Source organism: Callospermophilus lateralis, chromosome 6 (genome assembly GCF_048772815.1).
Source record: "Callospermophilus lateralis isolate mCalLat2 chromosome 6, mCalLat2.hap1, whole genome shotgun sequence".
Lineage (NCBI taxonomy): Eukaryota > Metazoa > Chordata > Mammalia > Rodentia > Sciuridae > Callospermophilus > Callospermophilus lateralis.
Window position 1 is genome coordinate 121,103,998 of NC_135310.1, and position 25,182 is coordinate 121,129,179.

The window sequence follows — 25,182 nt, forward strand, 5'->3', positions numbered from 1 at the left end:
CAAATACACCAGAAAAGGAAAGACCCCTGTAGGACCCCTTCACATGGTCCTAAAACAGAGAATAAACAGTGATGATATTGACATAGATTTACCTCATGGCTGGACAAGTGGCCATCTGAACCATTGATTCAGTGTCCAGGTGTGATGGATGGACCCTGTCTCAGCCATCCTCAACTGTGCAGGACTCCTCCAGGTCTATGCCTTTTATTCTACAATATATTGATCACTGTCACACTGAGGACATCTGTGACAGGGTTTGTTTTAATTTATGAAGGATTAAATGTGATAGAAAATGTATAATAAACACCTATAGATCTTTTGTCTCTTACCTGTGGGGAGCTATACATGGCAAAAAGCTATGCAATCCCCATTTCCTCTTTGATTTCATGTAGGTCTGTGCACACCTGTGTATTATATACTACGTCTACACACATGCTGTGTCTGTGCATCATTTATATGGTACCAAACTGGCTTATAGACATATGATCTGGTTTATGGATAAATTTTTTTAAAAATGGGTTCAAATGACTTTTAGTTCTAATGACTTAAATAAACCTTTAACAAAAAGGTCAATTTAAATTATCCAAAAGATAAAAGTAAATATGTCTTAAAAATTACTAATCCACATGTTTTTCTAGGTGGTCAGCCAGTCAAGAATGTTGGTTTCTATAAAATGTATCACGTCCAGTGCTTTTAAGGTTTTTCTTCATCAGAAAAAGATGGCTCTAAACATTAGCATTCATTTTCATTGGTAATAAAAAATCAACAATTAAAATGGGTAAACTAGATTTAGCATAAATGATATAAACATTTATAAATATGTTTGTTAGAGAAGATACTTGATTAATTCGCAAAGTTAAAATACAGAACATAAAGTTCTAAATATGAACTCAAGTACTCTTGGCTTATTAACTTCTTTAACAAAATCTGTAAAGTCTTTTAAGTGATCTTTTTAATAACTCTGGTTCTCTTTATGGTATTCAATGTTCTGTAACTGAATAAAGGTAACCAGTCATCAATAAGTGCATTAAAAACTTTATGTCACTCTTTATAGTGGAATGGAAATTTAAGTTTAAATGTATGTATTTTTTATTTATTTATTTATTTTTATTTTTATTTTTTTGAAAATGTACTAAAATTTAATCATCCATAAAAGCTGTAATTTAATCTGACAGTAAAACACAAGAAGCCATATTAGAGTTGGTTTAGTATATTATATATTTTAGCTTTGAAAGCTATAGAAATCAGTTATCCCAGTTTTTCCTATAAAAGACCCATTTTTTTCCAAAGCATTATGCACAAACAATTTTAATTAGAATATAATGACAGATGATATCTCATAATTTTTTAAATATAAAATGAAGTCAATGACTCAAAAAAGTTATCTGCTGCAATGAGTTTGAGGGGAAATTTCATAATTGATTATATCATTACAGATATAAAGTATAATGATTCAACTTTTAGTGCTTAACAGGGAGGAATCATGATAAAAAGGTCAATATGAAATCGTTTGATTATAGTAGCAATATCTAACATTTGAAATGCATCCATGCTCTTTTGTATAATTGTATTAGAGTCAAGTATATTTATTTTCACATCTGTTATAACTGCTATTGCAAAGGAGAAATGCTATTGTCTTATTTTCCAAGAGATATACACAGAGCAATTTTTTTTTTCTCCAGGGAACTTGTGCAAACCAACATAAGATCTAAATTCTTCACATAATATATAAAACAGGAGAAGCCTCTTCAGATTTATTTTTTGAAGTCTGGAATGCTGGCACTTTCCAAGTAGGCAACAGTTCTTCATTCCTGTAATCTGGCTCAGAGCTGCTGCTGACTTCGGGTCTAGAGCAGCAGGCATGATTTCTTTTTAATTTATTTATTTTTTAATATTTATTTTATTTTTTTTTAGTATTTGGCGGACACAACATCTTTGTTTGTATGAACCCGGGCCGCACGCATGCCAGGCGAGCGCGCTACCGCTTGAGCCACATCCCCAGCCCCAGGCATGATTTCTTTTTAGGCTTCTTCTTTTCCACTGGTGTTTTTCTATTTATCTGTCTGACCAGGTCATAAAATATCTCATTAACGTTGATCTTTGACTTTGCAGAAGATTCTAAAAAGGCACAGTTACACCACTGTCTTGCTAAATTCTGGCCCTGTTCTTTGCCAACTACTTGCTCATCTTCCAGGTCACATTTATTGCCAACCAAAATCATTGGAACATCTTCTGTATCCTTAACCCATAAAATCTGTTCCCTCAAGTCCTGCAAGTCATTAAATGTGGACTGAGCTGTAATAGAATATACCAGTGCGAATCCTTGGCCATTCTTCATATATGAATCCCTCATCACTGTAAACTGCTCTGTTCCTGCTGTGTCCAGGATTTCCAGCATACACTGTTGGCAATCTACTTCAACTTGCTTTCTGTAGGAATCCTCTATCGTCGGGTCATATTTTTCAACAAAAATTCCCTGAACAAACTGAACTGTCAGAGCAGACTTCCCCACGCCTCCTGAACCAAGGACTACTAGCTTGTACTCACGCATGATGTGGTCTGTTTAAATACTGACAATCCCCGGGGTCCAGCGCCTCCTCCACCACCGCCTCCTCCTCCTCCCTCCTCTTGGCGGCCGTGGCTCTGGCTCTGGCTCCAGCTCTGCGCCGCGGCGACGGCAGCGGCGGCCTCAAATGTATGTATTTTTTAAAATAGTAAAAGAGGAGTCTGATTTGCTTAAAAGTTTGACAATATGGAAAAATAAAAATATTTTATCACTTTTTCCACAAAAAAGAAGTTTAGAGCCCTGACTTCTGTTTGCTTCCTGCTTTAGATATAATGCATGTTTTGTTAAATGATATTCAGATAGGCTCAGGAAACAATATATGATAACTTTGTAGACTAACATTTAAAATGAGGCAAGGATCAGCTTCAAAAATAAAAACTCTTAAGATTCCTCAAGAACCTTGTCTCACCTGAGATAGGTCTCTGCCTCTCACCCTAATAAGATGAGACAAGTTGAGGTGGCTCCAAAGTAGGCTAGAATTAAACTCATTTGAAGTTATGTTCATCCTCAGAAAATATGGAATGGGACCACTGTTTGACCCAGTTATCCTACTCAGCATATACTCAAAGGATTTAAAATTAGCATACTATAGTGTCACACCCACATCAATGTTTATAGCAGCTCAATTCATAATAGCTAAGCTATGGAACCAACCTAGGTGCCCTACTACAGATGAATGGATTAAGAAAATGTGGTATATATACACAATGGAATATTACCCAGCCATAAAGAAGAATGAAATGATGGCATTTACCAGTAAAATAGATTGAACTGGAGATGATCATGCTAATTAAAATAAGCCAACCCCACAAACCAAAGACTGAATGTTCTCTCTGATATATGATGCTAACACACATGGGATGGGGGAAGAACAGAAGTTTATTGGATTAGACAAAGGGGAGTGAAGGGAAGAGAGCAGGTATGAGAATAAGAAAGAAAGAAGAATGAACTGGGCAAAACTTTCCTATGTTCATATATAAATATATGACCAGTGTAATTTCTCACCATGTACAACCACAAGGATGGAGAGTTATATTCTATGTATGTATAATATGTCCAAATACACTCTACTGTCATGAATATCTGACAAGAACAGATAAAAAAGTTAAACTCATAAAAGATAAAGTATGTTGAGCTGGGGCTATGGCTCAAGTAGTAGCGCGCTCGCCTAGCATTCCTGAGGCACTGGGTTGGATCCTCAGCACCACATAAAAGATAAAGTATGTTCAAAAGATAGATTTTTGTTGTGAAGATTACTGAGATCTCAAAACAAAGGAGATATAATACAAAATAAAGTAAAAAGTTTGGGTCAATTATAAAAAGTATTTAAAGTTTGTAAAGGTTTAAAATAAAGAAAAATTTGTAAAGGATTTTTTATGTGATTGAGTTGGTAAAAATATATGGATCTTTGTAGAAGAAATACATGGGTCTTTATGGAGGCTAAATAGATACAAAAGATACATTCGTGTTATTATAGAAATTATGCTTCTTGGATCAAAGTTATTATACAACAGTTTTGCTTTTGTAAAATTTTATACCCATTGTCTGTCAGTGCTTTGCAGAATTACTACTCTAACAGAACAACCGGAGTTAATTTAAGACAATAAGTTATCACCTACGGGATTGAGAGGATATAATGCTGACTTCCAGTACTAAGAGTTACCCTAAATATTGTCCCTAAGTCAATGAAAGAGATAACTGTAAAATTATAGACATTAAAGATAAAACCCATTACTCCCTCCTCAAGATTGGTGAAACTGGCCTATTGGATATTTAAAATAAAAATTTGAAGACAAAAGCCAAGGAAGTAAAAGGGCTAAGGAAAAAGCAGTCAATATTTTGACCCTTGCCCTCTAGGGTCAGCTGGGACCCAGGGAATGATGGGAATACTCTAAGGGACATCAACTCTGGCAAGTCATTTGACCTCCTGATCAGGGAGCTGTGAGGACCCTAGAGAACAGGAAGCAACCAATGAATATTCTGCAGAGACTTATTGGAGAAGGAGATGTCCCTGATGCTTCCAAAGGAAGCCATGAGTGGTCAGCAAGAGTCTGACCCATCCTGGCAGATGAAATGGCTGGTAGAGGAAAGCTAAAGAGGCCAAGCTTCTTCTCACAAGTTCCCAAGAGTGATCCCTGAGGAATCTCAATGGCCCTGAGTGTAGGACAAGGTCTATTTTTGAACAATTTAATCTTAAGTCCTGGCAGTCAGTACAGCCAAAGCACAGCCATTAAGTGGACATGTAAAAGGAAAGACAATCTTGTGATGTATACTTGCATCAGTCCTCCTAAAAGCCAGTAAACTAGGTGGTTATAAAGAGAGGGTTCTTGTGCAGGAGAGCCTAGTAAGTACCACAAAGGACTCTGATAGAGTGACAAGTTTGTCCTGAGTCCATTTGAGCCTAATCTCACAAACCTACCAAACTTCCTCACCTCCTACATGGATGGACTGGATCTGTGTTTCTGACTTTCAATCTAACCTCAAGCACAGCATCCATCAGAGCTAAATGGGCTATATCACTCATTCCTCGTCTAGTAGGATTGTGAATAATTGCTGGGATGGATACAGTGATAGGAGGTCTATCCACCTCCCTCTCCTATCATCTAGATTTATCTAAAGATCTCTGTGAAACAGCAACAGGCATAGTTACCCTGCAGAACCAGGTGGACTCACTAACAGCAGTCACTCTCCAAAAGTGGAGATGATCATATCTATTTACCACCAAGAGACTGTGTCTCTTCTTGGAAGAAAGATGGCAATTTTATATAAACCAATCTGGTATAGTTAGAGATGTAACAAAAAAAAAAAATAGCAGTCTGTCCTTCCAGGATTAGGCAGCAACCATCAGATTCATAGGGATCATGGTCAAAATTACAGCTGGGTGTTTTTGTGCCATCCTGGTGGGATCCTTTCTGATGCTCCTTCTAGCTCTGTTGCTTGGACCCTTCCTGTTAAACCTACTGTCATGGTTGATCTCTTCTCATCTAGAGGCTGTCACACTCCAGCTGGTGCTGCAGCAGGACTTCAAACCAATCCCACAAATGCACCCAAATGCCCCGCTGTCTCTTTTTGACAGATAGGGTGAGAGGGTCATGGTCCCCAATTAGGCAGGGAGAAGGACCACAACGTGCCTGAATCAACTACAGGAGATGAGACCTCCAGTTCCTCAGCCACCCCGAAAGAATTTTGGGATCATGTCTCTCAGGGGAAAATGAGGTAGGAGTTTAGGGGTGTTAAGATAGTGGAAGGTACAAGAAAAATGTGGGTTGGAGTACAGTATGGCTGCCTTATGGCAATAAGTCCCATTACCATGACAATCTCTGCTCTAGAGGGCTTATTGCCCATGGCAACTCCAATCACAGGTTCTGTATTCTAATTAGGTAAAATCAAGTACCCATTGGGAACCAATAGGACATATTCTTCAATCATCCTGTGCAGAGAGAGGACCAAGGCACAGCTCAGCACATAAGAGAAACTGACCAGACATTGAGACCTTGGGTCATGCTCTAGCTTGACCCACTCTGCTCTACTTTAGGAGTGTTACTTTCCCTTTCCCTTTCAATAAATCTATGCTCTGTTATTTCTGTGTTTCTTGGTTACTTGTTTGATTGGGAAGTCAAGAACCTGGGCCTCATCTGGACATCCCACCAGTAACAGTTTTGAGGCATGATTTTGGTGGATTGACAGTGATAGGGATTCCTGGTCTCCAAGACCAGGTTTCTTGCATTTCAGCAGTGATTGACTTACATCATCATCTGAATAATGTGTGGGTGGACCTAGATCTTCTACATTGGCCTTTGGAGCCCTTATGCCTGGTGATTAGGTCCATGCAAAATGGGAGGGCTCTTACATCTTATCCAAATGTTTAATACTATTTGTATTAAATACATATTCAGAATTAAACATAATCACTATTCTGTAAACTGCCCCTTCATCTTCTCTTAGAGCAGTTATTCAGCAGAGAACTGAAGAGGGTATTTTCTTTTGTTTTTGGAGAGGTCTCACTTGAGTTATGTATATTTCCTTTCTTCCATCTTGACCACATTCATTAGAGTCCTCTATCTTTTCCTGTCATCCTGGTGTTTAATACATCACCAGAGAGAATAAGATTCTGTAAACTGCGTCTGAGAGCAAAGATGTCGTTCAGGATTTGGCTTGAAGCTGCACTCTGTCAGCTTACTTCATAAGAAGTTTTCATTTTCATCATTATCCCAGGGAGGTGTGGGGACCTCCTAGGTTTCTGACCCAGAATGTGCCGTGGGTGGGGGAAGGTAAGGTGGAGGAGAGACAGTAGCAGGTCTTCTGTGGGTGGCGTTTTGGGGGGTATAAAATCTCATCTCTAGTGTCCTTACATGGCAGATGAGATAACAGAAGACTGGTTTTTCATGTCACAATGAGGGGCACTGTCAGATGCTAGATGAAATACTGAATAAAATTCCGGATGAAAGAAGTTTAGAAACTTGGGCTAGAGGTGTAGCTCGGTGGCAGTGTTCTTGCCGAGCATGCCTGGCTTGGATCTCCAACATCTTTAAAAAATTCAGAACCTAGTCTTGCACTTGAGTCCTGCCCTGCAGTGCAACTTCCCAGTCTTTGCTCCGGGATGCAATGGTGCACTTCGGCCAACAGATGGCGACAGAGACCGAAGTTTAAGGTCTGTTGCGGCGGAAATCCCCGTGGAAACCCGACTATTCACAGGGGCTCTCCCCAGGCAGCCTTTGCCTCTCTCTTCTTTCTCACATTACATCAATCTGCGAGGTTCTGACAGCGGCGACGGTGGGATATGGAAAACCAGGGACAGGAGAAGAGGTGATGGGCAGCTTTCCAGACCAGCCCCTGAAGCCCTCCTGCTTCTAGGGACCCAATTGTAGGGCGTCAGGCTGGAGGACAAGTGGGCGACCTGGGTCAGTCCCTGCATCCTGTAGATCCTATGTGGTCCTCCTAGAGCTGAGCTCCACCAGGGCAGGAATTCCGCTCCTGCACCCTGACCCCCGACATTTTCTCCACTAATGTATTATCATCACCTAGTGCAGTCCCCCTGAATAAATATTTGTTGAATGAAAGAGTGAAGTAGAAAAAATTGAGGCCCTGCTCCTCTAAATTGCTTATCTGGGTTCCTTCAGGCACTTGGTGGCAGGGCCAGGTCTAGAGCTCAGGTTTTTTGATTTACGGTTTGGTTCTCTTTCCACCAGTTTGTATACTCCCATCGTATTTCCATTTAGACTCTTTTAGTCCTAATTATTGAATGAAAGACTTCATCCTCCCTTAGAGCAGTTAGCGAGCAGAGAACTGCACAGGGTATTTTTTGTTTGTTTGTTTTATTTTTTTTTGGAAAGGCCTCACCTGAATTATATATTTTTCCTTCCCTCCATCTTGACCATATTCATTAGAGCCCTTTATCCTTTGCTGTCATCTTCCCCAGATGGAGAATTCAGGTTTTACATCTTATCTCAATGTTTATCACCCGAAAGTTTGTGTGTGTGTGTGTGTGTGCGTGTGTGTGTGTGTTCGTGTCCTAAGGGTTTTCTTCTTCGTTTTTCTTGCATTATAATTTGTCATAAAGGTGGAATTCATTGTGATATATTCATACGTGTATGTAACAGAATTTGGTTGATTCCCTAAGGGTTTTCTTAACCCCTAGAGTAAGAATGCTACCAATCTGAGGGAAGACTAGCATGTGTCTTCTCTGACAGAATGTGTGTTGCATATTCTATAGGAAAAGGTGGGGTCGGGGTCAGAATTCTCTGTCTCTGGTTCAGGAAATGTTAGAAGCATGTGATTTGAGGAACAGAATGGACACTACATAGAGGAAATTTCTTGATGATGTGATAGTTTGGGAGACATGAATGCTGTGGAGATCACGACCTTGAAGGGGAAATGCATGGTGATTTTTTATTCCTGATTTCTTTCCCCCTGGTTTACTTTTCTTCAGTTTCTACTCCTGGGTACTGTCTCCTTGATATTGAGAATACAGCCAGGGGCAGTGGCACACACCTGCAATCCCAGCAATTTATGAAGCTGAGGCAAGAAGATCTCAAGTTCGAGGCCAGCCTCAGCAACTTAGTGAGATCTGCAGCAACTTAACAATATCTTGTCTCATAAATAAATAAATAAATAAATAAATAAATAAATAATAAAAAGGAATGGGGATGTGGCTCAGTGATAAAATGCCTCTGGGTCTAATCCCAGTAAAAAACAAACAGATAACCTCCCCCCAAAACAAACAAAAAAATGGAGAAAAGGGGGGAAAACTAGAAAAAAATACATATTTTTTCTTAGAAGAAACAACAACAAAAAACCCAGAAAATAAATGCTGTGAAAATTTCCATATTTCTTTATGACTTTTATGAACTGAGACAGCCATGTTTTAGGGTAGAGGTATTTGATCTCATTACCATTAGGAAGAAATAGAAACTCCTAATGGGAGTTACATGCCTTACATAATTTTTTCCTTTTTTTTTTTTTTTTGCTTGCCTCTCCTACCTTGATCCCTGCAATTATCCAACCAACTTACTCTGTTCCAAATACACTCTCCTTTTTCTTCAAACATACTAAGTACTTGCCGAGCATGCCTGGCTTGGATCGCCAACATCTTAAAAAAAAAAAAAAAAATAAATAAATCAGAAGCCTAATCTTGCACTTGAGTCCTGCTCTGCTCTGCAACTTCCCAGTCACTGCTCCAGGACGCAATGGTGCACTTCGACCAACAGATGGCGACGGAGACCTCTCTTGCCTCTAATGCTCTTCTATGAGATCTTAACACAATTTAAAAATACCTATTTGTCACATCTGTTCAAATCTAAGCTCCATGAGGCAGGGACCATGCCAACTTTTCTTCTATGTTACTTTGTAACCCCTGGTAGAGTGGTAATTGGAGGCCAAATATTTTATTTGAAAAACACTGTAGCGTGTGTATCCCAGTGGAATACATACACATCAGAGGAACTATTTTATCTATATTTTCAGCAGGTAGAGAAACACATTTTAGGCATTCAGTAAATTGCTATTAAATCCATATTGAATTCTTTGCATTGATTTTTGAACATTTCAAGTTTAAAAAAAACAGAAAATCAGGATGCTATAGGTAATAGGGAGGGGGCAAAACCAAAAGCAGACTATGGACAGGATTTCCTTATGTAACCCCCAAATTTATCCAGATACAATCGTGGGACAAGGAACATGTCTGATTAACCAGCCTTCTCTGTTCTCCTCAGTGGATTTCCAGTTCTTTTCCATACGTGATATATAAAGAATGAATAAATTTGCCAAATTAATTATTTCAAAGACTGACATGAAGATTTTATTTGCTTAATAAAAATTTAAAGGAATTACTCAGTAATTCATTAGGAGAGTGCAACTGAGGGGGTTAAAATATGAATGTCTGTCTCATTTCAAACATTATCAGTACTGTGAAAGCACTTGTTTTCTTCTCAGAGACGAGTCTTGCTGTGCTGCCCAGGCTGGTCCTGAACTTCTGGGCTCAAGCCATTTTGCTGCAGCCACTTAAGTGGCTGGGACGACAGGTGTGTGCACCTGGCTTTGAAAGCACTTAAATAAGTTAATACCTATCATTAACTAAATTCATATTTGATACTAATATTAGCAGAAATTAAAATTGGGGTGTTATTTACAGGACAATTGTAGAGTGTTGTGGTCATTGTCACTCTTCCAATTCCATTGATAACCCTCAGGCTTGTTCTTGGTGATGTATTTGATGGATTTACACAAGCTGTGTTATTTGAAATTATGTGATTTCATTGTTTCAATATTTTGTTCAAACATTTTTAATATAAATGACTAAAGTATTTGCATGAAGTTTAAGACTGATGATCAAAGGCACATCTTTAAAACAAATGATAAACTGTGATGTTGGGCAAGTTACTCAGACTGAAGCATGGTTTCCTTATCTGAAAATTTAGATAATAATAATTACCCTATAGTCTGTTCAGGTTAGTTGTGTCAAGATATTTTAAATGTGCCATGTCAGGCACATATTAAGATTGAAAAATGATAGTTATTATTGTTTATACTAATAGAAATAGTTGTTATAACTGTAATAATAATTACATGTCTATTCTTCTCTGGATTAGATTTAGAATTTGAAAAACTCCTATTAACTTTCAGCTTAACCTGACCTACTTCCTGTTACTCTATTTCACCTCTGGTTGCTGCTGGAACTGGGGTATCAATAGACTCAGAGGTGTCAAGTCATCCTTGTGCAGTTATTTCCTGAAGGGCTTCCTCTGAATGCCATGAAAAATACATGTGTTGATAAATAACTCAGTTAAATAACCCAGGGAACTTTTCTCAACTGCTTCCTCATCACAGCCTCTGTTTTGTCCCCTTTAAAAACATATAACATGGCTTTATCTTGGGGTTCTAGCTCTTTGCCAGGATCTGCAATTAATATGTCATATCTATAAAATTTTATTTTGTCTGAGACCGGAGCAGGAAGCCGCGCCAGCCGCCCAGCCAGACCGGAGCAGGAAGCCGCGCCAGCCGCCCAGCCAGACCGGAGCAGGAAGGCGCCAGCTGCTCAGCCAGACCGGAGGAGGAAGTCCGGTCCCGCCCGAGCGCTAGTCTCCAGGAAGCCCATCAACCCTTAAAACCCATCAAAGGGGGTGTGGCTACTAGCACAGTTGCGGCTGATCCAGGTACCCGGTTTCCAACTCCCCCACCCTTAGCTGCGATAACTCAAAATATTTCCCACAAGCTTTTGGGGATTGTAGCTATCAACACAAAACAACAACTGTAGAGGCACCTGGTTTCTACCTCAGAGACTAGAGTAGGGAAGATACAAGTGGTAGCTCATTTCCCTTCACACTGGCTATACCCACCACCCTGAATACAGAGGCTCAAACTAGGAATAGACAATGCCACCTACTGGAAGCAAGGAAAACAGTGTTCTGAGAGACATTTTTTTTCCCTCTCTTTCTCTTTTCTTCTCTCTCTTCCACAACTTCAGCATATGTGAAACCAAGAACTGAGCATGAACAACTGAATTACCAAAGTAATATAATATAGAGGAATTGCATATACCCCACCTCCCCCCCATTTTTTTTTCTGTATTTCTATCTTACTTCCCTTTCCCTTCTATTATTTCTCTTTTCTTCCTTGTTATTTCTTTTCTTTTCTTTTTTTTTAATTCATATTCTCTCTATACCACTTTCAATCTCCTAACTTTTGCTATCTATACATAGGGTAACTATCTAAATAGGAGGTTGAGTCTATACATTCTTCCATAAATTACCAGTCGAGTGGTTAGAGTTCTCCAAAGGTGCTAAGTTAGTTTAACCTCATTCCCTCACTCCTTTCTCCTTAAGTATAACATCCTTCGTCTGAAATTAAGTTTTCTATATGCCACCAAATATGGTACGCCTTTTATGAAACTAAGGAATATATTCTTAAGTAATAATTAAATTCAATATCTATAGTCTTAGAATCTAACTATAAATGTATTAATAATGAAAACTTGTCCTTAGATAATGTACTGTTGATATTGGGATCTGTTAACATTGTCTTTCTCCGAAAAAGAGGGATATTGGAGCTATTCAAGAACAATACAAATATATAAGGGGAAAAACATTAGCTCAACAGTTTCACAAAGCTAAAAAGAATCATGAGCAGTATGAAAAGACAAGGAAAGAAAGGACCACAAACAATACAGGTCAATTCAACATTAGATGAGGTAATATCTGCAGCTGATGGAATGTCAGACAAAGAGTTCAGGATATACATGCTTCAGATGATCTGGAGTCTCAAGGAAGACATTATTCATCAAATTCAGACAATGAAAAATCACTTTGACAATGAATTACATAAACAAATCCAAGAAGCAAAAGATTAACTCTATAGGGAGATAGAGGATATAAAAAACAAACAAACAGAAATCCTGGAAATGCAGGAAACAATAAACCAAATTAAAAACTCAAATGAGAGTATTACCAGCAGAGTAGAACACTTAGAAGATAGAACTTCAGACAACGAAGACAAAGTTTTTCAACTTGAAAAGAACATAGACAGCTCAGCGAGAATGTTAAGAAATCATGAGCAGAACATCCAAGAATTATGGGATAACATCAAGAAACCAAACCTAAGAGTTATTGGGATACAAGAGGGTACAGAGGTCCAAACCAAGGGAATGAGTAATCTATTCAATGAAATAATACTAGAAAACTTCCCAGATTTAAAGAATGAAAAAGAAATCCAAATACTAGAAGCCTACAGGACACCGAATATACAAAATCATAAGAGATCCACACCAAGACATATAATAATGAAGATGCCCAACATAAAGAATAAGGAGAGAATATTAAAAGCCACAAGAGAGAGGAAGCAGATTACATTTAAGGGTAAACCAATCAGGATAACTGCTGATCTTTCAACACAAACTCTGAAAGCTAGAAGATCCTGGAACAACATATTTCAAACGCTGAAAGAAAAAGGGTTCCAACCAAGAATCATGTATCCAGCGAAATTAAGCTTCAGGATTGAAGATGAAATAAAAATCTTCCACGATAAGCAAAAGTTAAAAGAATTTGCCGCTAGAAAACCAGCTCTTCAAAACATCCTTGGCAAAACATTACAGGAAGAGGAAATGAAAAATAACAATGAAAACCAACAACGGGAGGTAGTACAATAAAGGAAAAACTAAGCATAGAGGAAAAACTAATCATGTTAAGTATCATACATAACCAAATATGGCTGGAAATACAAACCATATCTCAATAGTAACCCTAAATGTTAATGGCTTAAATGCACCAATCAAAAGACATAGGCTAGTAGAATGGATTTTAAAAAAAAGATCCAACAATATGCTGCCTACAGGAGACTCATCTGATAGGAAAAGACATACACAGACTGAAGGTGAAAGGTTGGGAAAAATCATATCACTCATACGGACCCCGGAAGCAAGCAGGGGTGTCCATACTTGTATCAAATAAAATAGACTTCAAGCCAAAGTTAATCAAAAGGGATAAACAAGGACATTACATGCTGCTCAAGGGAACCATACACCAACAAGACTTGACGATCATTAATGTATATGCCCCAAACAATGGTGCAGCTACGTTCATCAAACAAACTCTTCTCAAGTTCAAGAGTCTAATAGAACACAACACAATAATCATGGGAGATTTTAATACACCTCTCTCACCAATGGACAGATCTTCCAAACAAAAATTGAATAAAGAAACCATAGAGCTCAATAATACAATTAATAACTTAGACTTAATTGATATATACAGAATATACCACCCAACATCAAGCGGATACACTTTCTTCTCAGCAGCACATGGATCCTTCTCAAAAATAGACCATATATTATGTCACAGGGCAAAGCTTAGCAATTACAAAGGAGTTGAGATACTACCATGCATTTTATCTGATCATAATGGAATGAAATTGGAAATCAATAATAAAATGAGAAAGGAAAAACCCTACATCACATGGAGATTAAACAATATGCTACTGAATGAACAAAGGGTTACAGAAGACATCAAAGAGGAAATTAAAAAATTCTTAGAGGTAAACGAAAACTCAGACACAACATATCGAAATCTTTGGGACACTATGAAAGCAGTACTAAGAGGAAAATTCATTTCATGGAGTTCATTCCTTAAAAGAAGGAAAAGCCAACAAATAAATCACCTCATACTACACCTCAAAACCTTCGAAAAAGAAGAACAAATCAGCAGCAAATACAGTAGAAGGCAAGAAATAATTAAAATTAGAGCAGAAATCAATGAAATCGAAACAAAAGAAACAATTGAAAAAATTGACAAAACTAAAAGTTGGTTCTTTGAAAAAATAAATAAGATTGATAGACCACTAGCCACACTAACAAAGAGAAGAAGAGAGAGAACCCAAATTACTAGCTTACGGGATGAAAAAGGCAACATCACAACAGACAATTCAGAAATACAGACGATAATTAGAAATTATTTTGAAACCCTATACTCTAATAAAATAGAAGATAGTGAAGGCATAGATAAATTCCTTGAGACATATGAACTACCCAGATTGAATCAGGAAGATATAAACAACCTAAACAGATCAATATCAAGGGAGGAAATAGAAGAAGCCATCAAAAGACTACCAACCAAGAAAAGCCCAGGACCGGATGGATATACAGCAGAGTTTTACAAAACATTTAAAGAGGAACTAATACCAATACTCCATAATCTATTTCAGGAGATAGAAAAAGAGGGAGAACTCCCAAATTCATTCTATGAGGCCAATATCACCCTGATTCCCAAACCAGAGAAGGACACCTCAAAGAAAGAAAACTACAGACCAATATCCCTAATGAATTTAGACGCAAAAATCCTCAATAAAATTATGGCAAATCGTATACAAAAACATATCAAAAAGATTGTGCACCATGATCAAGTAGGATTCATCCCTGGGATGCAAGGCTGGTTCAATATACGGAAATCAATAAACGTTATTCACCACATCAATAGACTTAAAGATAAGAACCATATGATTATCTCGGTGGACGCAGAAAAAGCATTCGACAAAGTACAGCATCCTTTATGTTTAAAACATTAGAAAAACTAGGGATAACAGGAACTTACCTCAAAATTATAAAAGCTATATATGCTAAGCCTCAGGCTAGCATCATTCTAAATGGAAAAAAACTGAAGGCATTCCCTCTAAAATCTGGAACAAGACAGGGATGCCCTCTCTCACCACTTCTATTCAATATAGTTCTCGAAACACTGGCCAGAGCAATTAGACAGACGAAAGAAATTAAAGGCATAAAAATAGGAAAAGAAGAACTTAAATTATCACTATTTGCGGATGATATGATCCTATACCTAGAAGACACAAAAGGGTCTACAAAGTAACTACTAGAGCTAATAAATGAATTCAGCAAAGTGGCTGGATATAAAATCAACACGCATAAATCAAAGGCATTCCTGTATATCAGCGACAAATCTTCTGAACTGGAAATGAGGACATCTACCCCATTCACAATATCCTCAAAAAAAATAAAATACTTGGGAATCAACCTAACAAAAGAGGTGAAAGATTTATACAATGAAAACTACAGAACCCTAAAGAGAGAAATAGAAGAAGATCTCAGAAGATTGAAAAATATACCCTGTTCATGGATAGGCAGAACTAACATCATTAAAATGGCAATATTATCAAAAGTTCTCTATAGGTTCAATGCAATGCCAATCAAAATCCCAACAGCATTTCTTGTAGAAATAGATAAAGCAATCATGAAATTCATATGGAAAAATAAAAGACCCAGAATAGCAAAAGCAATTCTAAGCAGGAAGTGTGAATCAGGAGGTGTAGCGATACCAGATTTCAAACTGTACTACAAAGCAATAGTAACAAAAACAGCATGGTACTGGTACCAAAACAGGCGGGTGGACCAATGGTATAGAATAGAGGACACAGAAACCAATCCACAAAATTACAACTATCTTATATTCGATAAAGGGGCTAAAAGCATGCAATGGAGGAAGGATAGCATCTTCAACAAATGGTGCTGGGAAAACTGGAAATCCATATGCAACAAAATGAAACTGAATCCCCTCCTCTCGCCATGCACAAAAGTTAACTCAAAATGGATCAAGGACCTTGATATCAAATCAGAGACTCTGTGTCTGATAGATGAAAAGGTTGGCTCCGATCTACATATTGTGGGGTCGGGCTCCAAATTCCTTAATAGGACACCCATAGCACAAGAGTTAAAAACAAGAATCAACAAATGGGACTTACTTAAACTAAAAAGTTTTTTCTCAGCAAGAGAAACAATAAGAGAGGTAAATAGGGAGCCTACATCATGGGAACAAATTTTTACTCCTCACACTTCAGATAGAGCCCTAATATCCAGAGTATACAAAGAACTCAAAAAATTAAACAATAAGAAAACAAATAACCCAATCAACAAATGGGCCAAAGACCTGAACATACACTTCTCAGAGGAGGACATACAATCAATCAACAAGTACATGAAAAAATGCTCACCATCTCTAGCAGTCAGAGAAATGCAAATCAAAACCACCCTAAGATACCATCTCACTCCAGTAAGATTGGCAGCCATTATGAAGTCGAACAATAACAAGTGCTGGCGAGGATGTGGGGAAAAGGGTACTCTTATACATTGCTGGTGGGACTGCAAAATGGTGAGGCCAATATGGAAAGCAGTATGGAGATTCCTGGGAAAGCTGGGAATGGAACCACCATTTGACCCACCTATTGCCCTTCTCGGACTATTCCCTGAAGACCTCAAAAGAGCGTACTACAGGGATACTGCCACATCGATGTTCATAGCAGCACAATTCACAATAGCTAGACTGTGGAACCAACCCCGATGCCCCTCAATAGATGAATGGATAAAAAAAATGTGGCATTTATACACAATGGAGTACTACGCAGCACTAAGAAATGACAAAATCATGGAATTTGCAGGGAAATGGATGGCACTAGAGCAGATTATGCTAAGTGAAGCTAGCCAATCCCTAAAAAACAAATGCCAAATGTCTTCTTTGATATAATGAGAGCAACCAAGAACAGAGCAGGGAGGAAGAGCAGGAGGAAAAGATTAACATTAAGCAGAGTCATGAAGTGGGAGGGAAAGGGAGAGAAAAGGGAAATTGCTTGGAAATGGAAGGAGACCCTCATTGTTATACAAAATTACATATAAGAGTTTGTGAGGGGAATGGGAAAAAAATAAGGAGAGAAATGAATTACAGTAGATGGGGTAGAGAGAGAAGATGGGAGGGGAGGGGAGGGGGGATAGTAGAGGATAGGAAAGGTAGCAGAATACAACAGTTACTATTATGGCATTATGTAAAAATGTGGATGTGTAACCGATGTGATTCTGAAATCTTTGTAATGTTTTGAATAACCAATAAAAAAATAAAATAAAAAAAAAATAAAGGGGACTTGCTGTGTGTTGCCTCTTTATATCCCTAAAGTGAGTTATCAGATATGAAGATCTCTCCTCATTCTAACACAGAAAAATAAGGTACCTTTTCAGCTGAAAGAACATCTAATCATGTTCAACTCTCACAGAATGCTTCTGATTAGTCAATCTAAATGACACCAAAGGTTACCCAGGAAGCATCCTCTTCAACATTGCACCTTCTGAAGTCAGGACGAATGCACTGGAAGAGGTTGAGAGCTGTTTTATTCTAACCCTCTACATATGGGAATGGGGCTGTCTTAATTTTTTTCACTTCTATTAGTAGTATAAGTAATTTTCAGATAAAATATTCTTCCATGGAAATTATGAGTGATGGTCTTATTACAGATTAGATCATGTGCAAATCAGTGTTCTTTTAGGCCCAATAGGCCTTTTCTACTTAATGTAACAGCAACCACTCCAACATAACAAAACAACAATTTCAAGTTAATCTTTTCCTTCACCTCACAGAATATTAATTTAAGTATAATTCTTTATGAGAAATAATTGACTTGCCTGTCTCTTATGCTCTATTTTAATATATTTTATGACTTGTTTTCTTTAATGAATGATGGCCTTCTTCCTTTTTCATCTCTCAAACCATAAGTTCTGGTTTCAGTGGAGAAAAGTCAGCATTACCACAATGTCCCTTTCAGTCAGCTGTGGCCAGGAGTTTTCAGAAAATAACAGAGTAATCCAAGTCACTTCCTTCACTATGTCCTTTTCTATGGATTTACTCATTCATGACATAGCATTCTTTTTGTTTCCCAATTAACTTAGCTATACGGTCACCCTATTTGTTGCTCTCACATGCAAAGTTGGTCTCTGCTTTAGGGTTTTCACTTACTGTTCTTGATGACTGGAGTGGTTTGCTGTAGATTTTGAATAGTTAGCTTTTTCTTGTCAGTCAAGTCTCAGTTTATATAGTATGTTTGAGAATAGCCATACCTACTTATGTCCTCAATTATGTTTTTTTTTTCTTTAGGGAGCATTCATTACCATCTAACTTGTAATATTACCTGGTTCATATTATGTAATGAAACAAATAATATATGTATACATTAATCTCACTAAGATGTTAACCCCAATTTTAGATGACACCAATCACTATAATATATTAGCATAAAATAAAATAAAGAAGAAGGAAATGAATGTTTGAGATATGTGGGACATTATCTAATGGCTTAATATAATTAAAATTGTTTTAGAAAGAAGTGATAAAGGATGCAGGAAAGGAAACATAATAACAGAGAACTTTCTAAAACCAATTAAAGACAAAACACAGGTTCGAGAAACTCAACTTCAATCATAAATTGAATAAATATGCCTTTAAATAGCGTGAATAACTTGCTGGAAACCAAAGATAAAGGGAAAAGCTTTCAAATTATGAGAGGAAAAAGTGTCTTATTTTCAAAAAAGAATAAGACTTAAGGTTGACTTTCAACAGAAAGAATGGAATCCAGAAAATAATGGAAAGATAATTTTAAAATGCACCAAGAAACTCCTTGGCCCCCAGAGAAACCTAGAATCCTATAATCTCCTAAAACATTCTTTAGCTGTAATGCTCGGAATCTTTCTGTACTGGCTAAGTTGGAACATGGCCCACTACAGTCTCTCTTTCCCAGTGATCATAATAAAAAATATTGAACAGAATATGCAAAGAGCCACCCATGGACCTTGAAAAGTAACCAGTAGCAGGAGGGAAGTGGAACCTGAAGAAATGGCAGTCAGGGAGGGGGTCCTGGTTCTTCTCTCTTTTCTCTCTTGGCTTTGGCTGGGGTAACTGTGGTCATGGAGCATACAGAGGAATCTCCAAAGGCACTCCCTGTTTCTAACTTTCTTCGAAAGTTATAGAGATTATGTGGCAGATACACCTTGTCTATTTTTGCTTTATGTTCTTTTTTTCTTTTTCTGTTCTAGCTCTGTCCTTGGCATGGCCAAAACCATGAAGTGCAGTGGTGGAGGTATTAAAAACTCAGAGAGAAAAACCCATTTGACGGCCATAAAAACTGTGACTTATGGAGCTTGGGTGTATTTCCACATTATATTTCTCTATTTTCTTTTGGCATTTGCCTCAAAAGCATCTCTAGTTGGGTGGAATCATATAACAGTACTAGAAACTACTTTGAGAGAAGCTCATCTTTCTGGATGGAGAAACTGGTAAAGGGACCTATAGGAACTAGAGTGTGTGGAGAAATGGCACAGAGGAGACAGTCATTCTATAAATTCACCATAATTCCTGGGGATTCCAGGTTCCCCAAGCTGCATCTGAGTGGCACAGTCTTCCACCAGCTCACCATATGCATTAGGAGCTGGGCTCTAAAATAAAACACCATCCAAGTGCCAAACAAAACACTGGCATATGCTCAGGGAAGGCACAGAGCAGCATTGCAAAGGATTGAGAAACTGTACTGACATCAGTACTACCATCCACAGAGATGGGACAGAGCTTGCCTTCTAGTCCTGATGAGGTAGTTGCCTGCTAAAGCAAAAATTTCAACATTTTCCAGAGGATTTAATAGAACACAGAGCCCACATGTATATTCAAAATGTGAGGAATATAATCCAAACTTATTGGTCACACAAATAATCCCAGGGAAACATGACCACTTCTAGAAGTTTTTAGCAGGGAAACACACCATACTAAAAAAATGGAGCTGGTTTTGGTGGCACATGTCTGTAATTCCAGTGTCTTGGGAAGGTGAGAAAGGAGAATCACAAGTTCAAAGGCAGCCTCAGCCTCAGCCTCAGCCTTATCGAGGCCCTAAGCAACTCAGTGAGACCCTGACTCTAAATAACAAATAAAAAACTGTCTGGGGATGTCACTTAGTGGTTAAGTGTCCCTGGTTTCAATCCCCAGCAACCCCCCCCCCCACCAGTAATCTGGAATAAAAAAATGACCTAAGCAAACTAAGAATTCACTGACAGATTCAATAGCACAATGGAAATGACAGGTAAAAGTGCAAATGATTTTGAAGATGGGTAAATATCCAGTATACAATTTGAAAAACAAAATGAGTATTAAAGAAGTGAACAGAGATTCAGGGACCCGTGCGACAATATCAAAAGGTCTAATGTTCATGTCACTGGAGAAGAGAAGAAAGGGATTAGTTGCATAAAATGTACTTGAAAAATAAATAAATTCATATTCAAATACAGAAATTTACAAACTGAAGAGGCTCAGTGAATCCCAGAAAAGATAAAATAAAACAAGCAGCAGAACCATTTTAATCCAGTCACTGAAGATTAAAGTCTTTAAAAGAGCCAGAGAAATATGATAAACTAGATGTAAGAAAACAATGATAGCAAGATGAGGTGACTGGGGTGATGAAACCTGTGGTTCCCCATCAGGGAAGCCAGCTGGGCAGGTCATAATGCTGGCCCATGGTGAGGGAAATAAGAATGTGCAGTAGAGCTGGGAGAAGATGAATACCAACAGCAGTTTTGGGGCTATCAGGGATTGGAATATTCTTTAATTGCCTTCTTTATTAGGTCTTTTATAATGACTATAATCATCCATAAGCATGAAGACTCAGTGATGCAATAGGTTTAATGAGGGTTGTAATTGGATCCTGGCAGTAGAAGGGCTGGAATATAGTCCCTCCACCATGACATTGTGGTCCATGTGATGTCAGCTGCAGTTGCTGTGGGGGGTTATGAGGAAATCCAGACTCCCTCCCTCAAGCACATCTTGTCCTGCTACTCAGAGCCATATTCAGGAGCCCATCTGGCCTATGTTAATGTGTAGCCTAGGAACTTACTGGTGTCAGTGCCCCTGGAGGCAGTCCTCAACCAATAGGAGTAGAAGACAATAGGTAAGACTTTTGTCCTTCAGGTGATGGTTAGGGAAGGTGTTCTGCCTACTGGGCAGCAATATCATCTCCATTGCCCATAGTAGTAATTTTAACAACACATCCCTTTTTTGTGTGTGTGTGTTTTCCCACTTCCTTTACCATTTCCCTATCCTTTTCCATCATTCCTGTTCCCAGTTATACCACCTGTACCTAAGTCCTTGTCTTAGACAGGGGACACCAGTTTCAGGTGAGTTAGTTATCTGTGTGATCCTCATTAAGGGCCAGGCTAAATGCCAAAGAGAAATATGCTGTACTTTATGTTTTACCAAGAATGTGTACCTATACTTAATTTTCCCACTCAAACTACACTTATTTTTTTCTAGTATAATTTCTAATCTCAAGATAAGTAACAGGTTTCCAGTAACATTTATTCCTTTGTAAATTTAGAAAAACAAGAAATCACTAGTTTTTGAGTATGATGGAGTTGTTAAAACTGTTGTCCTACATTGCTTATCTGAGAGCCATGTGTCCCTTTTACATGATCAACAGAACCCTTAAACAGAGTCTATAAAAGAACTTATCAACCCCTTTGATATTTTCTTATCAATACATGCAAGATACCTATTTTCACAATTTTTCAACACAAGAGAAAACAATTTATTTAGATCCAAATCATTTGTTTGTTCTTTTTGTCATTACAAACCTTGAAAGAAAATGATTCTGATGAAGCTACCAAAAATTAGAATTTAACATTCATGCTTTAAAAAATGAATATCTGCAAGAATGAAATCTGAACCAAACAGATCTTCTGGGTCACAGGATACCAAAGCCTGATTTATTATTATTATTTTTTTAAATTTTGCTTTCCCACTTTTTAGTAACTTGCTATACCACTTCCCTCTTTCCTTGTTTCTTTATAAGATTTTTGCTTTTTCTTGAAGTACTCACCTCTTCCCTCTTGTCTTGATTTGTGTCACATAAGACCTGCCACTTCCAGTTTCAGGTCTAAGTTTGGCATTTGTAACTTAGCCTCAAACATCACTGGGGAGATTCACATAGGATGGTGACTGTGGAACTGGGAATCACCCCTACTGCTAATCCGCTGCCTTCAGAAAAGGAGAAAACAGACTCTCATCAGGTGATTGTTAACCCAGAACTCTATGTAAAGCATCCTCTACAGAACAGATGGGCATTCTGGGTTTTAAAAAATGATAAAAGTAAAACTTGGCAAGCAAAACCTTCTACTGACCTCTAGATTTGATGCAGTTGAATACTTTGGGGCTCTGTACAACCTTAGCTAGTTGTCTAGTAATTTAATGCCTGGCTGTGACTACTCAAATTTTAAGGATGATATTGAGCCTGGGTGGGAAGATGAGAAAAACAAATGGGGTGGAAGATGGCTCATGACACTGAACAAACAGCAAAGACAAAGTGACCTCGATGGCTTTTGTCTAGAGACACTGCTGTGCCTTATTGGAGAATATTTTGATGACCATAGTGATGATGTATGTGGAGCTGTTGTTCATGGTAGAGCTAAAGGTGATTGCTGAGAGCCATAGCCAAGTAGGAATGAAGCATGGCATTTTTGGTTGAAAGGTGACCCCAGCAAGCCATTGAGATGATAATGATTATGTTAAGATGCACATTCAATTGGAGATTAGACCCTTGCTGTCTGCCTAGGTCTGCTACTTTGGAGCTCTTGCAGGACTCCAGGAGAGTTTTCATTGGTTGGGGAAATGTGGTAGGAGGGAATTCCGGAGGAGGGATTTCCTGTTGGAGTAGTGTGCCCCCGGAGGCGCCTTGTGGCGTGGTTCAGCATTTTTCCCAGGAGCGTGTGTGGAGTGTGCTGGTGGAGTTCAGAAATAAAGTTTGTTCCTGCTTCAGTGGCTCATGATTTGTGCCCAGCCAGACTGCGACAGGTGATAAGACAGCAACATGGACTTACTGAATGTGAAAACAGAGAAGCTGTTATACATATAGGGAGAGTATACAAGGAAAGATAGAGATTGGTTATCAGTCTCATGAAGACACAGCTACTAAGAGAGGAGAGGCTCTACCTCTAAAAATAGGTTTGTGTTTAAGAAGAGGCCTTCTGAGTGTTCTCAAAGAAGACTGCCTCAAGCAATTGAGATTTGGGGGCTAAAGCAAAACCTCGTCAAAAGCAGAGTGGACTGCATTTAAATTTGATTCCATCTAAATGTTGCTAAGATATAAGGAAGTCTCATTTACCTTTGTCTTGTACTTTGATGTTCATTTTTAAAAAAATTAAAATTGAGTGTTCACTATCCCAAAGAATTACAATAAATACAATCCCCCAGATTCCATAAATGTGTTCTTGGTCCATTTTGTATTAGCTTAGCAGAATTGCCATTAAAAACAAGTTTTACCCATTGACAATATAAAAGAACTTGCATTTCTATACCTTAATAAGAAAAAAAATTGAGTTTATGTCCCATTGTATGCAGGGCATATTCTGCTGGTTTGAAAGAGTATGATGCATACAGTTTTCTTGCAATTTTGTTTGTTTCTTTTGACAGCATTATATTTACTGTACTCTTGATGATGGGTGCTAGATTTTAATTTATTTGCTTCTCTACTTGATAACACTGATGATTCTGATTCCAGTTTTCCATTTCCCTCATGTAACATTGGTGAAGAATCTAGGAATATGTCACAAAAGTTGAATAAGTATTAATTTTGTGCATACTTTGTTTTTTTTTTTAACTACAAAGCTTTGCTACAAATGGATGCATTTCATTCAAATAAGGGACTTTGTGTGATTTCATGAATATAATTATGGATTATAAAAAAGTAACATCGTAGTCACATTCCTAACTAGTATTAGTATGCATGATTTCATATCTTTATGCTGTATTTTAACACTTTGTATTACTTATGTAATTTTACTTTGTTTAAAAATGACTCAAGTAAGAAAGCAGTCCTACAAATTTTAAAACATGGTGAAACATTGTGGTTGTCTAGCATGAGAATTCCTCTATTTCCAGGAGCTATGTGCCTGAGATTATGGTTGAAGCTGATAAGACTCTTGTACAGAGCCTTCTCAGGCAGGGCATTACCATAGCAGTGAGGCATCCTGTACCCTTGCACAGAAATTTTCCCAGGTACCTGGTGTGCCACAGATATAAGGTCATCAGAGAATTCCCTATCTCAGTCACTGCTTTCCCATTCTCTATCACTGCTCTCCACAGTTATATACTATTTTTTCCTATGCTGTCATATGCAAATATATCATGTACCTAGAATAGGTAGGTCCTTTAGTGAAAATGGTATGAGATAGCATCACCATCTCCTCAACCACTTATTTTGAGGTTACGGAAGGGCATACATTTAAAATATTGGGTGATTAACATGTTCAGGAAATATACAATATTTTATATAATAAAAGTGCCTAAGTTATAGTGTTAATAATCTCAATTTATGAGCTTGAGCATGCAGTGGATTGAAATGTTATTATACTATTATAAATGTCCACAGGGGATGAGGCTCTAGCCGCCTCTGCTATAGGTGCCTTTATCCAGTACATTGCCTCTCTGTTTGTTTTCATTGATGTTACCCACAAAAGGAGCAATGTATGGGGCACTTTCTGGGACACACACAGCATTTTCTTATTTTCTTGTTCTCACTTCTATCTTCTGTCTGGCCAATCCAGAGAGCTTCCATCTCATCTATGGTGAAATATGGGATCAGACATATTGCATCATTTTTCCATCTTCACAAATCCAACATTTGTGGAGAACATTTAGACTTTATGTTCTTGAAAATACAATTTTTGACTTTAAAAATATTTTATTTCAAGTTTTTATTTCTTCCATAGCTTTTAGAATGCTATCTGAAAACTCAAAACTTAAGCATTGTTCTTTCTTTTTTCATAAAAA

The 25,182-nt window shown here is 37.9% G+C and overlaps 1 protein-coding gene and 1 pseudogene across 1 annotated transcript; one reads left to right on the top strand and one right to left on the bottom strand.

Annotated features, from left to right (window-relative positions):
- Window positions 1-1,122: 1,122 nt before the first annotated feature.
- Window positions 1,123-2,592, bottom strand: LOC143400726 (ras-related protein Rap-1A-like). Its single transcript, XM_076857731.1, has 2 exons — window positions 2,009-2,592; window positions 1,123-1,859 (listed from the first exon to the last, which is right to left on the bottom strand). Exons 1-2 carry the CDS (start codon window positions 2,549-2,551, stop codon window positions 1,848-1,850), a joined length of 555 nt encoding a protein of 184 aa, XP_076713846.1. The 5' UTR covers window positions 2,552-2,592; the 3' UTR covers window positions 1,123-1,847.
- Window positions 2,593-22,346: 19,754 nt separating this feature from the next.
- Window positions 22,347-23,467, top strand: LOC143401990 (eukaryotic translation initiation factor 4E pseudogene; annotated as a pseudogene).
- Window positions 23,468-25,182: the final 1,715 nt, after the last annotated feature.

What these genes read in the sequence shown, in the direction of transcription:
- LOC143400726 (XM_076857731.1), bottom strand. Translation starts at nt 2,551, where the DNA reads ATGCGTGAGTACAAGCTAGTAGTCCTTGGTTCAGGAGGCGTGGGGAAG.